Source organism: Penicillium robsamsonii (assembly GCF_028829455.1).
Source record: "Penicillium robsamsonii strain IBT 29466 chromosome Unknown utg000008l_segment0_segment0, whole genome shotgun sequence".
NCBI classification, from domain to species: domain Eukaryota; kingdom Fungi; phylum Ascomycota; class Eurotiomycetes; order Eurotiales; family Aspergillaceae; genus Penicillium; species Penicillium robsamsonii.
Genome location: NW_026643226.1, coordinates 494,992 through 512,405, shown reverse-complemented (window position 1 = coordinate 512,405; position 17,414 = coordinate 494,992). Strand labels below are relative to the sequence as shown.

General features: G+C 40.9%; 2 protein-coding genes across 2 annotated transcripts; one reads left to right on the top strand and one right to left on the bottom strand.

Annotated features, from left to right (window-relative positions):
• Positions 1 to 331: 331 nt before the first annotated feature.
• Positions 332 to 2,154, top strand: N7447_010970 (Major facilitator superfamily domain general substrate transporter; the record flags this gene model as incomplete). The annotated part of the gene is made up of 5 exons (XM_057235232.1): positions 332 to 428; positions 485 to 592; positions 655 to 870; positions 938 to 1,688; positions 1,740 to 2,154. The coding sequence occupies 5 exons, from the start codon at positions 332 to 334 to the stop codon at positions 2,152 to 2,154; spliced, it is 1,587 nt and encodes a 528-aa protein (XP_057080550.1).
• An 8,082-nt stretch (positions 2,155 to 10,236) lies between these two features.
• Positions 10,237 to 10,782, bottom strand: N7447_010969 (uncharacterized protein; the record flags this gene model as incomplete). The annotated part of the gene is given in 4 exon segments (XM_057235231.1): positions 10,237 to 10,356; positions 10,369 to 10,437; positions 10,459 to 10,481; positions 10,614 to 10,782. 4 exon segments carry the CDS (start codon positions 10,780 to 10,782, stop codon positions 10,237 to 10,239), a joined length of 381 nt encoding a protein of 126 aa, XP_057080549.1.
• Positions 10,783 to 17,414: the final 6,632 nt, after the last annotated feature.

Genomic DNA, 17,414 nt, shown 5'->3' with positions numbered 1-17,414 from the left:
CTTGACTTCTTTTTCGTCTCTTTTCTGTTCTCCCCTTTTCCCTTACCATTCCGACATTGGTGGGGTATCAGGCATCACCCCATCCCCCAGTTTCTTTGGAGAAATACCTGTGGGAAACATACATAGTCCAAGATGTCTCGGGTGTCAGAGCCATGTTTATATAAGAAGGGACCTGCCTCCTCCCCGGGGACTACTTTTTGAGTTCCATGAAGCCTTATTTCTTCCATTCTCCTTCTTTACTCTAGATAGCCGTCTATCCAGTATCGAACACTCCCAGCTTTCCTCGGCTCTGGCAATATCCCTATACCGATTGGGATACCCTTGAACTATCATGGTTGTTCCCACCTTCGCCGGCATGTCCGGAAAGCTCTTGTCGCGTGCAGTTTCCACGACTGCGACAATGGGGTTCCTGTTATTTGGTTATGACCGTATGTGATATTGATCTGAACTAGACATAGCTCTGTGCTAATAGGATCTGCTGTAGAGGGTATCATGAGTGGTATCATTGACGCTCAGGCCTTCACTGATATCCTGACCGAGTTGAAAGGCAATGCCACAATGCAGGGCACTGTCACTGCTCTCTATGAAATCGGTAAGTTCCTCCGAGGATGAGTCTTGGTCCTGGCTCTTGGCTTGATGCTAAAAGTACCCCAGGCTGTCTTTTTGGTGCCATCTTCATGCTCATATGGGGTGACTGGCTCGGTCGTCGAAGGGGTATAATCGGCGGGGCTATTATCATGATCCTCGGTGTTATTGTGCAGGTGACTTCTTATGCCGGCAAGCAGCCTCTCGCACAGTTCACCATCGGACGTATAATCACCGGTGTGGGCAACGGAATGAACACTTCTACCATCCCCACCTATCAGGCCGGTAGGTATTCAATGAATTGGCATATAATTCTGTTAGAGCAGAGTCAGATCACTAACTTTGAATATAGAGTGCTCTCGAACATCAAACCGTGGTCTTCTCATTTGTATAGAGGGTGGTACCATTGCCTTTGGTACACTGATTGCTTATTGGATTGATTTTGGCGCATCATATGGCCCCCCTGATGTGATTTGGCGCTTCCCCATTGCCTTCCAGTGCGTCTTTGGCTTGTTCATTATTGTCGGTATGAGCATCTTACCTGAGTCGCCGCGCTGGCTTTTCACGCGTGAACGTTATGAAGAAGGTGAGAAGGTTATTGCTGCGCTCCTAGGAGCTGAACCGGACTCCCACGAGGTGACTCTACAGAAGAACATAATTATGGATTCTATCCGCGCCTCTGGTCAGATGGGGAAGACCACCCCAATGTCCGCCGTCTTTACTGGTGGAAAGACTCAGCACTTACGTCGTATGCTCCTCGGGGTCTCGTCCCAGCTCATGCAGCAAATTGGTGGCTGCAATGCTGTTATCTACTATTTGCCTATCCTCTTCAGAGACTCAATCAAGCTGGATGGAAAGCTTCCATCTATTCTCGGTGGTGTCAACATGATTGTCTACTCTATATTTGCCACTGCTTCTTGGTTCTTGATTGAACGGGTCGGTCGTCGCAAGCTTTTTCTCTACGGTACCGTTGGCCAGATGGTCTCGATGCTCATCACCTTCGCTTGCTTGGTTCCGGACAAGGCCGGCCCGGCCAAGGGTGCTGCCTTCGGTCTTTTTATCTACATTGCCAGCTTCGGTGCTACTTGGTTGCCATTGCCCTGGTGCGTTTTGGGCCTAAATCTGAAATTGATAACTTACTGATGCACTTCTAGGTTGTACCCAGCTGAGATCAGCCCGATCAAAACCCGTGCCAAAGCCAACGCACTTTCAACATGTTCCAACTGGCTTTTCAACTTTTTGATTGTTATGGTGACTCCAATCATGATAAAAAAGATTAAATGGGGAACATATCTCTTCTTTGCAGCGATGAACGCTTGCTTCTTGCCCGTTATCTACTTTTTCTATCCCGAGACCGCCCGCCGTTCTCTGGAGGAAATTGACCTGATATTCGCCAAGGGGTTTTCAGAAAATATCAGCTACGTGCGCGCTGCACATGAGCTACCTTACCTTTCTGATGAGGATATTGAGCGTGTCGCGATTCAATATGGATTCGGTGCTGCTGACGAGACAAAACTTAGTGAACTTATTGACAGCGCGGGAAATACCTCCAAAGCCGAAAATGCTTAATTGGGGGTGTGGTGGACGGCTTATTTTTTTTGGCAAGACCCCTGGCAAAATTCAGTCAATTTTACTCCCTTTGTGCCGTGTTAAATATAGACGGTTCTGATATTTTGTTTCAGATGACTGTACAAGATGCCGATTTATAAGGATAGTAACATACTTTCATTTTTAATAGTTGACTGGTGGACGTGTTGTGATAGCTATGCTAAATGTGTCAAAGTAGGGCTGTATTATCACGGGGTATCACGGGGTTTATGTACCTACCCGAGGCACCCAAACAGTAGACTTCCGCAAAGCCGAACCCAACCCACAGCCCATTAGTGGGGGCCTATGAGGCCCCCATTGAAGTCCATTTCTATGCATAATTACAGTCTTAGCGCCCATAAACCTGCTAATTAATGCCTGTTTTTTTACGCGTGTTCTAGTCTATAAGCTGATCTCGGAATATTTCGGCCCGATGGTCCTGATCTAGCCTAATACGGGGGTCTTGTTAGACTGCGACATCGCCCGTCCATGGGCACTAGGAAGTGTCCACGGCCCGTGGGCGTTTTGAAATTTAACGCCCATCGCCCACCATTATGCAAAATTAATGCAAAGATTACCCTATTAGGCTATTTTATGTACATAACCAGTTCTTGGCGATATCCACTTTGCCAAGAGTGCCCGCATATGTCTTGGCGACGCTAAAAATGTCTCCACTTTAATGGGCATTGTCGCAGTCTAGGTCTTGTGAAGGGCTGAAGCTTTATTGATTCAATTAGGCTAGGCCAACATGCTGTTTACATCAATCTTAGAGAAAAGGTAACTATCTACTGGCGATGGGGGTTTATGTATGTTGTGGGCACGTGTCTCACGTAATCTAAGTCGGGCTTACAGTACCCCCCCCCCCCATATTGATCCTCACGATAGGCACGATGATGTCGCCGTCGGCGTCGAACCGGTGCCGAGAGGGCCTCGGAACGGGCCCGTATCGTCGTTCATAGTCATTAAGTGCCGAGCAGCTTTTAACCACATCTAACCTCTCCCATGTTCTCTCTGCGTATCCTGCCCATTTTACTAGAACCTCGGTCTATACTCCCCTACTAACTCTCTTCTCCCGTGTCGATAAGATTTCTTCGACTTCGTACTCCAGCTCGCCGTCGACAAGTACCGGAGGTGGCTGTGAATTAGACTGCGCCAAAACCCGAGAATGGGGAAGAGAAGTCGACCCGCAACCCGAACCCGCAAACCCGATGGGTAGACTCGACCAACCCGCAACCCGCCCCGCAACCCGCGCGGATTACCCCCGCGGGTTCCCGCAAAAACCCGCGGCTGCATAATTTTCCTAATTAAGCCATGGCGAAGTGTATAAAAATGCTGATTTATACTAATAAAATACAGTAATCTACGGCGGTTTTGTTTATACGTCTAAGGCACCCTTCGACTACTGCTATCTCTGACCGCGGTTAGAAATTATCTATGCATTGAAAACTCCCTTAAGACTACTACTATCTCTGACCGCGGTCAGAAATTATCTATGCATTAAAAACTTCCTTAAGACTACTACTATCTCTGACCGCGGTCAGAAATTACGTCTTTATTAGGGTTATCGTACTATAAGCTAGAAACTATAGGTTAAGTTAGAAATATATATTTTGTAGATATATATTTTAACAGGGTGTTGTAGTTTTCGTGATTTTCTTAGTTCTTGCGGGTTTTTATGCGGGTTATTTCGCGGGTTTCTGCGGGTTTCTGCGGGTTATTCGGGTTATACTGCGGGGTTTGAGGGTTATTATAGGCATTAACGCGGGTTTCTGCGGTTTTATATGGGTTTCTGCGGGCTCTACCCACTAAAGCTGAATCAGATAAGCCAATTATTATTGTGTAGAGGTTTAGTACTACGATGTATCAACCCGCATTTAAACGCGATATAGTACCCTAGGATGGATTGCTAGGGTCTTTAAGATTCTTCCTATACGTGAGGCCTAGACTTCGGCAGAACCCATTTTGGGTCGGAGTCTCCGACCCAAAACCCAATGTTCCGCCCTCTATAACCCAACCCAACCCAAAACCCAATGGGTTAAACCTAATAACCCAATAATAACCCATTTAAACCCATTTTTGCATAAAATATGGGTCTTAGCGTTCATAACAATGCTAAGTCATTCAAATAAATTACTGTTTTTTATAACTATTCTGGTTTATTCATCGAATATTACTATATTATCATAATATTAAGCTAGAAAATTTATATAATTACCCTGAATTTAAAGCTTATGGGCTTTATATTATATTAATTACTATAAAAATTGACATTAATCATGGTATAGTGGTGTTCTATTAATTTAAGCATTTATTAACTGTGGACTATTAAGAATATATATTTATAGTAGAGGGGAGTATGTATACATTATAGGATAGCTATGAATATAAATAGAAATATCTTATTCTTATTTAATTCTATATATAATTAATATTATATTAAAGCTATATTTCTCTTCTCTTATATTTAACTTCTTATACGTACTCTAAATTATATTTTCTGACCGCGGTCGGAAAATCACTTCTAGGAGGTAGGTAGGTGTATATATTATTATTTCTGACCGCGGTGCGGTCAGAAAAGCCCTTCTAGGGGGGGGGGGGGGGGTAGTATTTACTATAACTTATAACCGCGGTTAGAAAAGCTCTTCTAGGGGAGTGGGTTATGTATAGGTTCTCTTAGGTTTTAATGGGTTATGTATAGCTTCTCTTAGGTTTCGATGGGTTCTCTTAGGTTAGACCCATTTAAATAGAGCTTATATAGCTAATCATATAATATTATAGCCTATACCTTTTAATCTATCTACTTTACTATAGGACTAAGGTGTTTACCGTTTATATACCCTTCTGGCCTCCTCTTATAAGTATATATACTCTCTACCTCTCCCCCTTACCTCTGTTACGAGCCAGTTCTTTGAACAAAAGAGTGCATTTAACTAAGAATACTAAGTACAGAGGGGAGAAAGAAAGAGAAGGAAAGCATTGGTGGGCTGCTGGGATTTGTGGGCCGAGGGCCCCAGCAGTGCAAACCTTGTAAATAATAACTCGCTCGCTTAATAATAACCCTAAATAGGAAGGAAGTAAGCACGAAGCACGTGGATCGTCACATACTCCCCGACTAAAATTATATTCAGTCTCTGAATGCCGGTTTATCATCGTCACTGTGGTCTTTAATGAATCGGTCCTCTCCCTTAGCATCGAGCCATTCCTATAAGCGCATAGGAGGTCCCGGCTTCGTGGGGTACTACTCGTGAAATTCTTGAATCTTCTTCGGTGCATTCTTAAAATTACTAGCAGGATACCACTATAAGTCGAGGTTATGTCTAAGCCACTATACTCGATAATATAGTCTCCGGTAGTACGTTCTGACGTCGAGGATCTTCTCGACTTCCCACTCGTCTATTTCTTCGATTTTTATTAGTGGCGGAGGGTTAATATGTTACCCTCGAAGGGGTTCTGTCGTTACGGCTTTTCGAAGCTTACTTAGATAGAAGACTAGGTGTACTCGAATCGTCTTAGGTAGTTCTAATTTATAGGAGTTACCCACTTTCTTAATGATCTTATAGGGTCCGCTGGTAAGGTGAGAGAGCTTCCTACTTAGTCGATCTTAAAGCTAGTCTTTTATCGTGACGAAAACTAAGTCACCTATACCGAAGTCTTCTTCCCTCCGATTTTTATTTACTTATCGGATTTATAACTATTATAACTTCGTAATTTACTCTTTAGTTTTAGTCTAGATATCCTATAGCTAAGAAAGTATCTATATTACTTCTTCTTCACTTAGTGTGACTATCCCTTAATCTCTCTAATTAAATGTTATTACTAGTTCGTACCCTCGCTCCATAAAGAAAGGTGACTTCTTTATCGTATCCTAAGGTAAAATTAATGCTATAAAATTAACCATCGGGAGAACCTCAGACTAGTTATCTTAGTTCTGCTTAATATACGGACGTAGTCGCTATGCTATGTACTGATTAGCGATCTCACTCTATCTATCCGTTTAGGGGTGGTATGCCGTTAATAACTTTCTCTTAATTCCGAGAATCCTACAGAATTCGGTCCAGAACTCAGAGATAAATTAACCGCCTCTATCCGATATAATTATTTCTAGGATGCCTATCGTCCGAATGACATTATTAATAAAAAGTCGTGCTATCTTCTTCGCGTCTATATCCTTATGATAAGGAATAGATATTAGTCTTTTACTTAGGCGATCGACGACTATAAAGACCGCGTCGAATCCGTGACGATCCTTCGGGAATAAACGGAAGTCCATTAAAATGTGCTGCTAGGGTCTCTCCGGAATAGGAAGTGGTCGTAGTAGTCTAGGCGTACGATCTCTCTATGCTTTTATTCGTTTATATAATAGGTAATTATCGATATATCTTTTTACGTCGGTCACCCATCTAGGCTAATGATATCTATCTGAGACTAGCTTCTTCAGTTTCTCGATACTAGGGTGCGCTATTAATAGCTGCCGATGAATATCGTTAAGTAAGCGTGTACGGAGATCTCCTTTATCGGGAACTTTAAGTCGTCCTTCGAATAGTAATAACCTATTATCTAGAGACTATTTAGGATTACCTCTATTCGCCACAGTTTATCGGAACTCGTTAAGATCCGTGTTCTCACGATTTACTTTTTTAATTCGTTTAGTGATTTCTAGAGTCGGCTCCTCCTCCTAGATTAGCGCTAGGTTCACGGGTAAAACCCCTTCCTCGAGATAGTGCCGTGGTAGCATAATAATTTATCGGCTATTATCCACATAGGGGGATTCCTTTCGTGATAGCACGTCTATAATAATATTCCTCTTTCCTAGTCGATATTTAATTTTAAAGTGGAACTATAATAGGAATTCACTCTATCTGACTTATCGTTAATTCATTTATCGAGTTATCATGAAATATTCGAGCGACTAGTGATCCGTGAGGATTTCGAAGCGTTCCTTACGCGAGAGACCTTTAAGTTTAGGTCTCCATTCTTATAGAGCACGTATAATGGCTAGAAGCTCCTTATCCCGCACTTCATAATTTAGTTCTGTAGCTTATATTATTTTCGAGTAAAAGGCGACTAGGTGCCAGAAATTATCGTCCTTATAGTACTGGGATAGAACTACTCCGAGAACTCTATCTAAGGCGTCTGTTTTAACCTAAGTCTAGCGCTCCGGATCGTAATGCTGGAGCACTGTCGCATCGACTAGCTTATCCTTTAGGAGCATAAATGCCTCCTTATAACCGCTTATCCATTCGAATGGAATGTCTTATCTCGTTAACCGGTGTAATGGCTTTAAGATAGCACTATAGTTTCGTATAAAGCGTCGGTAGAAGTTATAGAATCTAAGGAACGACTATACTCCTTTCACTGTAGTCGGAGCTTACTAGGACTAAATCACTTTAACCTTCTTAGGGTCCACAGCGATACTATCTATGCTAATAATGAACCTAAGGAACTTTATTTTCGTAACAGAGAATTCGGACTTATGTAGTGTAACTTAAAGACCTACTTTCTATAACCGCTGAAGCACTTCACGAACTTATCGCTAATGATCCTCGATATTCTCACTATAGATTAAGATATTATCCACGAAAGCTACAGCATAGTTATCTAAACATTCTCTGAGTACGTCGTTTATAAATCTCTGAAAGGTTACTAGTCCATTTATTAATCCGAATGGTGTCACTTTATACTTAAAAGATCCATATCTCGTACGGAATGTAGTTAGACCTGGCCGGGACCCTCTATTTAGACCCGCCAAGACGCTAAGGAGGGTCCAAAGTCCGGATTCTGGACCCGCTAAGGAAATTATGCATACATAACCTATCCTAATTGGGAAATATTATGCTTATAAATCATGATTTATGTATATTTATGCCAAAATTTAAGTCTTGGCGGGTCGCTGGACCCTCGGAGGGTCCAAGGTCATGGACCACCCGGAGGGTCCCGGCCAGGTCTAAATGTAGTGAGGTCTTCTGCACCTAGGGTTAAACGGATCCGGTAGAACCCTTACTAGATATCGAGTTTCGTGTAGATCTTAGCTCTGCTAGTTCGCTGCAGTACCTCATTAATTAAAGGTAGAGGGTAATAATCCTTCTTTATAATTACATTCAGCTTCCGGTAGTTAACATAAAATCGAAGACCTCTATTAGGCTTCCTTACCATTAGGATTAGGGATACGTATAGTGCTGAGCTAGGAACGATAAATCCTTTTACGAGGTTATCGAGGATATATTTCTTAGCTGCCTTTAGTTCCTCTAATGATAGCTTATAGAGGGGGCAGTATCTAGGTTAAGCTTCTACCTTAAGTACGATATCGTGATCCACTCTAGGTCTATAAGGTGGTAACTCGTCGGATTTCTTTTTCGAAAAGACTTCTATAAGATCGTGATATTCCTCGGGGAGTGTTTATAAAATCTCGTCGATCTTAGGGTCTCTTATCTGGGCTATCTTAACGTCGATGATATAGTCGATTTCTTCGAGGGAGGTGGAGAAGATCTCGATCACTTTATCGGTTTTACTTCTTTCTTATAGCCGGTCGAATCTAATACGTCCGATCGTGTTAATATTATTTAGAACTAGTGCCTCTTTTTTCTTCGTGGTCACTAGCCGAATTTCGTCATTAATATTCCGAGCCATCTTCTGCTGCTCTTCGACCTATTAATATCTATACTACCTTTCTCTAGCATAAGGATAAATCTTCCTCTATGGCTACTCGCGTACTTCTATTTTAAAAGCACTATCCCGTCGTTCTGCGTCTGCCTAGTGACCATTACTATCCCTTAGTTTCTGGAGAATAGTCGTCGGTGTTAGTACTGCTATCTTACTTAAAACGTCGTTAAAAAGAGTTTATTCATCGGGCTATATCATTCTATAACGACGATAGTCGAGTAGAATCATGTTCTGCGAACTATTTTCGACCTAGGATTAGGTTATACTTTCCGAGGTCCGCTAGGAGCATAGGAACTTATCTTTATATTCTCCCGTCTACGTATATAGTGAGAAATGCGATATAGGTAATTAGTTCACCGGGTGTACTATCGAATCTTCGAACTAGGCATTCTTAACCTAGTCGTTCTACCTAGATTCCGAACCGTTTACCTAGTAGAACGACTATTACTAAGTTAATAAAAATATAACTATCTACTCCAGTATCACTAAGTGCTGAAATAGAAAAAGAACGTCTATTATGTATTAGCTGAGTATTAAAAACTAGGCTATCTCGGGGACCTCCGATTAACTTCTATAAATCTAGCGAATAAAGTGATACTTTATAACCACCTAGGTAGGAGACTTCCCCTAGGCACTAGCTTTTCCCTAGTCGGCTTTAAGTTCCTAAATTTCGATAACACGAGGGGTCGGAGTAACTACTGCTATAGTGGCGGTGTTTAGTTTCTTCTTAGGACATTCTCGAGTCATATATCCTTATTCCTTATAGTTAAAGCATCGACCTTCCTTTATAAGGGTTTCTCGTTTAGTAGTAGATAAACTAGTGAATCCAGAGCTACCTTCACGCTTTACCCGAGGGACGTAGGTTAAAACGGTGGTAGTCGCTGCTCCACTACCACTGCTTATAGAGGGTGCGCTAGTACGGGCACGGAAAGCGGACTTAGACTCTTACTAAAGGTTAATCTCGTGCGATATGCTCTAATAGTTCTGTGTGAAAGTATTAAATAGAACCGAGTCCTAGTTAACCGCCCACATAACTTAACTCTAGAGTAAGTAAGGGAACTTCGAATATAAGTCGCGCTTTCGGTTCTCCTCGACCACGATAGCTTCTTCAGCGAGTTATATGAATTTAGTAAGGAAGTTAGTAAAACTATCCTTTAGTTTTATTTTTAGCTTATGGTATGCAGTATAAGCTTCTGCACGACGGTTTAGGTTCGTAAAAACGGTCTTTAAATAGGCGATCATATTATCTGCGTCGGTGTATGGGATACTAGCGTTAATTCTTAGACGGGGTATAATGTGGAGCTAGGCTTTCCCTTCATAACGACTCTAAATATAGAGCTTACGGTGAACTAGTAAAGGGTAATGGTCGGCATTTACTTCGAGTTTCTATCGGATAACAGTTTCCTAGGTTTCGAAACGGACTTCTTTACTATCGCTAAGCATTAGAGCGTTAGGCATCTTTATAGACTTTCGGGTAGCCACGGCCTCTATCACTAGTGCGCCGGAACTAGTCACATTCGAGTTCTATAGATTAACGAGACGGAATGCGAGGTCACCCCGTTCACGGATTATGTGGTCACGATAAGTAATTACTTTATCGCGTTCCTAGGTGAGGGACTTAATAACTATATTAGTCTCCACTTTATCAGCTTAAAGGATTATGATTTTATCCTAGAGATCCTAGATTATCATTTATAACTTCTTATATTAGTTTACGAGTTCATAGAAACGTTCACGACTCGGGGTCTTCTATAATCGTTCGCGCATAGAGGGTCCTTCACCTCCGTTATCGTCTTCGTTATCTTTATCGGTATTAACTAGTCTTAGAGGATTAGGGGTCGGGGTCTTCGGATCGAGAGCGTCATCTTCATGCTTATAGGTTTTATTATCGGGCACCATAACTGCAGGGTGCTTACCACGGTTAGTAGGGGTCTTCTTCGGCGGAACCATTCTGACTAGTTCGGGTTTCGGTTTAAGTCTTAGCTGTACGATGCTAAGGAACGGGAAGTGGGGACGAAGCGGGACTGAGATTAATCATAATGATGATCTGTATAGTCGTACTGCTTCTGGAAATGAGAATGGTACTTAGTATTATGTTACGAGCCAGTTCTTTGAATAAAAGAGTGCATTTAACTAAGAATACTAAGTACAGAGGGGAGAAAGAAAGAGAAGGAAAGCATTGGTGGGCTGCTGGGATTTATGGGTCGAGGGCCCCAGCAGTGCAAACCTTGCAAATAACAACTCGCTCGCTTGACAATAACCCTAAATAGGAAGGAAGCAAGCACGAAGCACGTGGATCGTCACAACCTCTATAGTATTCCCCTTTTCGGTCGTAATGTCCTAAAGCCAGCATTCTGACTTTTTACCTACTCTTTACGATGCGGATATGGATAACCTTAGCTATCTCATACTATCTTCTCGAGTTCTAACCCTATCTAGTAGCTAGCTCATAATTAAGCCTTTTAATGCTATTAATACTAACTTCCTTCGGCCCTCTAACCTTCTACTAATTCCACACTCTCTTACTCGCGTTAGCCCCGATCGGAGAAAGGCATATATGCTTTATAATAATATGGCATATAAAGAATGGGTTAAGTGGTGGCTATAAACCGACTATAGGCAGAAAAGTAAGATTTCCTGGGATTTAAATCGTAATTTAAATATATAGAGTAACTTCGACTAAGTTACCTATACTAAAGATAATGCGCTAAAGGTGATATATATGCGCTGCTTAAAGATCATAGAGTATCCCCATTCTCTATCACCTAGCGGAAAGGGGTACTATAGTACATTAATAATGTTAAAGTATTTAAAGATAGCGGGCTATCGTAAAGCTTAATAAGGAGGAAAAGGAGAAATTACCTAGTTCCTTTAAAAAGTAGGATCTCCTTAACGTATTCCACTACCGAGTGGGCCACCTATCCAAAACGCGTCAATTAATTTAACCCCTTCTTCTTTAACCACCCACCATGCCACTAATTCGCTCTTAACGCTCTAGAAATTCAATAGAGTAAGAGGGTAGGATCTTACTAGCTATCCAGGCTTTTAAGAATCAAGAAATCTCTTTAATTCGTGAAGTGGCGCGACGTTTCGAAGTCCCCCGCTCTACCTTATAACGCCGCCTCGCTGGTGATACCTTTCGTCCTAAAACACGCGCTAATAGTCATATATTAACAGAACTCGAGGAGGAATCTCTTTAAAAATGGATACTCTCTATAGATTCTCGTGGAGGGGCCCCCCGGCACTCTATAGTACGAGAAATGGCGGATCTTCTTCTTTAAAAGCGTGGAACTACCCCGGTTCTTTCGGTTAGCGAAAACTAGGTTACGAAATTTATATAACGGTATCCTCTCCTCTCCTCCCGATTCTTAAAACGGTATAACTACGAGCGTGCGAAATATAAAGACCCGAAAATCATTTAAGAGTGGTTTAATCTAGTTTAAAAGATAATCCTTTAATTTAGAATCGACCCCGACGATATCTATAACTTTGATAAGACCGGTTTCGTTATAGGAGTGGTTTTAACTATAAAGATTATTACGAGAAGTGATTTACCTAGTCGAAGAGCAGTTTTATAACCTAAAAATCGTGAATAGGTGACTATAATTAAGTGTACGAATGCTTCGGGGTAGGCCCTCCCTCCGTGTGTGATTTTTAAAGGTAAAGTCTTTCTTAAATCATGGTTCGAAGGCCTTCCGGAGAACTAGCGTTTCGAAATAAGCCCTAACGGCTAGACCTCTGATAAAATTAGACTCCGTTAGCTAGAAAAGCTCTTTATTCCTAGTACTTCTGCGCGTACGAAGGGGGAGTATTAGCTTCTAGTACTTAACGGCCACGGAAGTCATTTAACGCCTAAATTTAACGAAATTTATGAGTAAAATAAGGTGATACTAATCTATATACTAGCACATTTATCTCATCTTTTATAACCTCTAGATATTAGCTGTTTTACGGTATTAAAACGATCGTACGGTCGGATAGTTAAAACTAAAATGCGGAACGGGATTAACCATATCGATAAGCTTAACTTCCTCGAAGCATACCCCCTCGCACGAATTAAAGCCTTTAAATCGGAGACTATTAAAAATAGCTTCGGAGCAGCTGGCTTAGTACCTTTTATACCCGACCGAGTGATCTCGAAGCTAAATATTCGTCTTCGAACACTAACCCCCCCCTCCGAGCTAGGGGAGCGAATCGAGTCGGAATTTTACACTAAAAACACTAGCTATAGAGAAATAACTACGTCGATAGGCTTCTTTAATCAAAGCTTTACTTCGTATAAGATCTCGAAGCCCGCCTAGCCCATCAGATCGTGCATTAAACTAGCTTATGAAAGGCTTCCGTCTTATAATATAAGGTGCTATCTTACTCGCTAAAGAAAATAAGGGATTACGCGCCGCTAACGAGAAGCAGAAGTAAAAGCGCATTCGATCCCGAAGGCAGATACCCGGCGAAGAAGGCCTCTTAGTTTAAGAAGCCTCTGCATTAATTATGCAGTAATAGGAAGTAACTAAGGACCCCCCGGCCCTAGCATACCTAGAGAATCGGCTATTTAGCCACGTACGCGGCCCCCCGGGGGTGTGGAATATATAGGAAGCCAGGACACAGAAGAGAGACATGTCCAGATAGACCACTTAGTTAGTTGAATTAATTTAATGGCGTTTTGGTTGAGATAAATGCATTTAAAATTGGTAGGTTAGATGGGGTGGCCCACTCGGTAGTGAAATACGTTACCTCTTTATTTAGTTATCCGATTTCCCTAACACTCCTAGATATATAGGATCACGGCTTACCGGAGGCTCCTTTTTCATAGTTAGTATAGGAAGAGCATCTTCTCTAATTTCTCACGCTTAATCGACTTCTATTCTACCTCATCGAATATCTAACATTTCATAAGCTATTCCGATTAGCCCGCTCTGCACTATCTCTCCCTCCGATACCCTCTACTACTATAATATATCGTCGTTTACGTGATACTATCATAGAACGACAGAAATCTATCCTCTAAACACTACCTAACGACGCAAAAATCTCGATCGTATTAGATTACTAGACTTCTCTATATAACTAGGCGTTTATAGCTATTACTGGCTATTTTATTAACAGTAACTAGGTATACTAAGAGGTTCTACTTAGATTTAAACCACTTTATGGCTCCTATACCGGTTTAAATCTAAGTGGTATACTCCTTAAAACTCTAGTTAAGCATAAGATATCGGGTATTTAGAGTCATAACTAATAATATAACTAATAATAAGATAATAGTTAAGGCTATTTAGTAGGCGCTCTCTAGCGACGTGATAGTAATCCGAATACCCTATCTTACCTATGTTATCTAGCTTTATTTAAACTAGCTCCTTAATCATTTAAAGGCCATCCCTCTAAACGAGAATGCAGAAATAAAGTGGACTAACCAGAAGTTATCTATAGTAAAGGTAAATGCTTAGCACTAGACACGGAGGATCTTATATACCTTAAATAAGGTCCGTTATCTTATTATGTATATCTATATAAGTCCGTAACGCTAGGCGGCCTTTCTCCGACTTTAAGAAAAGGGATCCCAGCTTATTCTAATCTAGGACGTAAGGACTCGGTAGAATTCTACCTTCTTAATGCTTCGTCGTATAAAGAGACTATATAGTTTCTTCTAGCCCTTCTATAAGGAGTATAACTATAAGGAGATATTACTTAATAACTAAGAATGGCGTTAAATTAACTATCTTCTATAAATCACTCGGCCATTCTTTAACTATATAATAGAGCTCTCGAAGATAAAGGAGGTCACCACATATCTTATCTTTAAGATTTATAATGCCCTCTTTAATCACTTTTTTAAAGCAGAGGCGCTACTTAAACGTAAGCGTGTTCTATAGAAATCAGATATGCTTAAAGCACTTATAGCTAGTCGCTTAAAACTTAATAAGTACTACTCTTAAACCGATAATCTTAAAGGATATATCTATATAGTTAGGATAATACTAGCACCTAATAGCAGATTTTAGTTCTTTATATCCGATAATTAGGAGCCTTATTAGCGTGATACCTACCAGAAATCGTTCTAGGAATTATTAATTCCGTATTAAGAGCGTCTTATAATAAATTAAGGATCGACTAATACTATAGTAATAGTATTATCTAGTTCTAGGCTAAATAAGATGCTAAAGAGTAATAAGATATCCGTAAAGCTAGCTAGTGATAAGATGACTTAATATCTCGATAGTGGTATATTTATGATCTATTTCTTCCCTATATAGGATAATACTAATATATTTATACTACTAGATCTAATTAATATTAAACCTCTTTAATTCTAGCGGGAGAACTAATCTCGTTTCCCTACGATCGCGTTACTTACTCGCGATATTCTCTCTATCCTAGTAACTAGTGCTAGTGTTAAACGGCTCTTTAATACTACTGGGGATGTTTATCGCTACTATCGTGGTCGTCTAAAGTCCGAAATAATCGAGGAGCTTATGTTATTTCTATGTATAATAAGATTTAATATTAAGGATGCTAAGGTAAAGCAGCTTAAGTAGTTCTTTACACTCGCTGAGATTAAGTCGGCGAAGGAGTAGAACGATAAATATATAGAGGATGCTAAGCTTAACCTAATTAGTGATAATAAAGAGAAGAGGAAGAAGGAGTAGATAATAGACTACGAGAGACATCTCCTTATTTAATAGATATAGATATAGAGGTGACAGAGCCAGAGTTATTAGAGACTATAACACAGAGACGGGCCTCAGGGAGGAAGCGTAAGAGTAGGGCAGATAAGGATTTTAAGTAATATTAGAGAAATATATCCTAATTTAATTATTTAATTTATTCTTAATTTATTCTAGAAGAGCGCTATAAGTAAGATACTTAATATTATAAGCAAAAAATGCATTAATTATGTAGTTATACGCTAGAAGTCTGTTTATCTGGCTTACACTATATTAGGGCCCTAATGGGTTACCTAATGGGTTTTAGGTTATACCTCATAACCTAAAACCCATCGTTAGGTCGAAGCAATGGACCTACAACCCATTTTGGGTTAGGTTGGGTTAGGTTAGGTCCGGGTTAGAGTGGGTTATGCCGAAGTCTACTTACCTACCTTACGCCTGAGAACGAGCAGCTCGCTACCATTTCCGAACCCTCTACTAGCCAGCTTATAATCGATTCATTTAACCCTAAGTTTCTACGCCCACTAATTCCACTCCTAGTCCCTAAAGGTCTTATACGTGTAGGACCGGACCACAGAAAGGCATTTATTCTTTATAACGAAATGGTTAATAAAGAATTTATGGATTAGTGGATTAGAACATAATATGGGGGTCCTGGTAATACTAAGATTAAATGGGACTCGAAGCATCAGTAAAAATCCTGGGATAAATTCGATCAGGTCGCATATAGCTCCGATGGCGCACCTAAGGTAATGTGTAAGCGATGTGGAGTAATCTTAGAGCATCCTTAATCCCTATCATTAGGGATAATAGCACGCTAAGGCACCTCTACGATAGGAAAGCACCTTAAAGGTACTAGCTGTACTAAGGCAGCTCGACACCGTACTTAGAAGCCGGGGATCACTCGGTTTATGAAGGCCACAGTATGCTTATACCTTTCTTATTTAGTACTTTACTATTACTAATATATCTACCTTCTAGAACCAGGATTCCTTAGCACGGATAACGCTTAACTAGACAGCCTAGGAGGGCCAGCTACTACGATTTCTTATAGTCGCTCGCCTCCCATTCCGGTTAATTAAGCACCCTAAATTTCATAACGTATTTCACAAGCGAGCTGGACACACAAGCGAGCTGGACACCCCACCCGAAACGCGTCTTTCAATTAGCACTTAATCAATTCAACCACCCACTATGCCACCAATTCGTGCTCAATCTTCTCAGAATTCAACAGAGAGAGAGGGTAGGATCTTACTAGCTATCAAAGCTATTAAGAATCAAGAAATAACCTCTGTTCGTGAGGCTGCACGCCGTTTTAATATACCGAATTCCACCCTATCTACCCGCCTTAATGGGACTAAAAATCGCGCGATTTCTCGCGCTAACTCTAATAAATTAACAGAAATTAAAGAGCAGTCACTTCAAAAATGGATTATCTCTATGGATTCTCGTGGATCAGCCCCTCGCCTAGCTATTATACGAGAAATAGCGAATCTTCTCCTTAAAAAGCGCGGAACTACCGCAGTACTTTCGGTCGGCGAAAACTAGGTTATAAATTTTTTAAAACGACACCCTTTAATATTAAGTCGATTCTTAAAAAGATATAATTACGAACGTGCGAAATATAAAGACCTAAAAATCATATAAGAGTGGTTCGAACTTATTTAAAAAACGATCCTTTAATTTAGAATCGACCCTAATAACATTTATAACTTTAATGAGACGGGTTTCGCGATAGGGTTAATCGCTACGGCGAAGGTGATTACGAGGAGTGATCTCTCTAGTCGGCGCTCGCTTTTATAGCCTAGAAATCGTGAATAGGTGACTATTATCGAGTGTACGAATGCTTCGGGGTGGGCCCTCCCTCCGTGTGTGATTTTTAAAGGTAAAGTCTTCCTCGAATCTTAGTTCGATGGC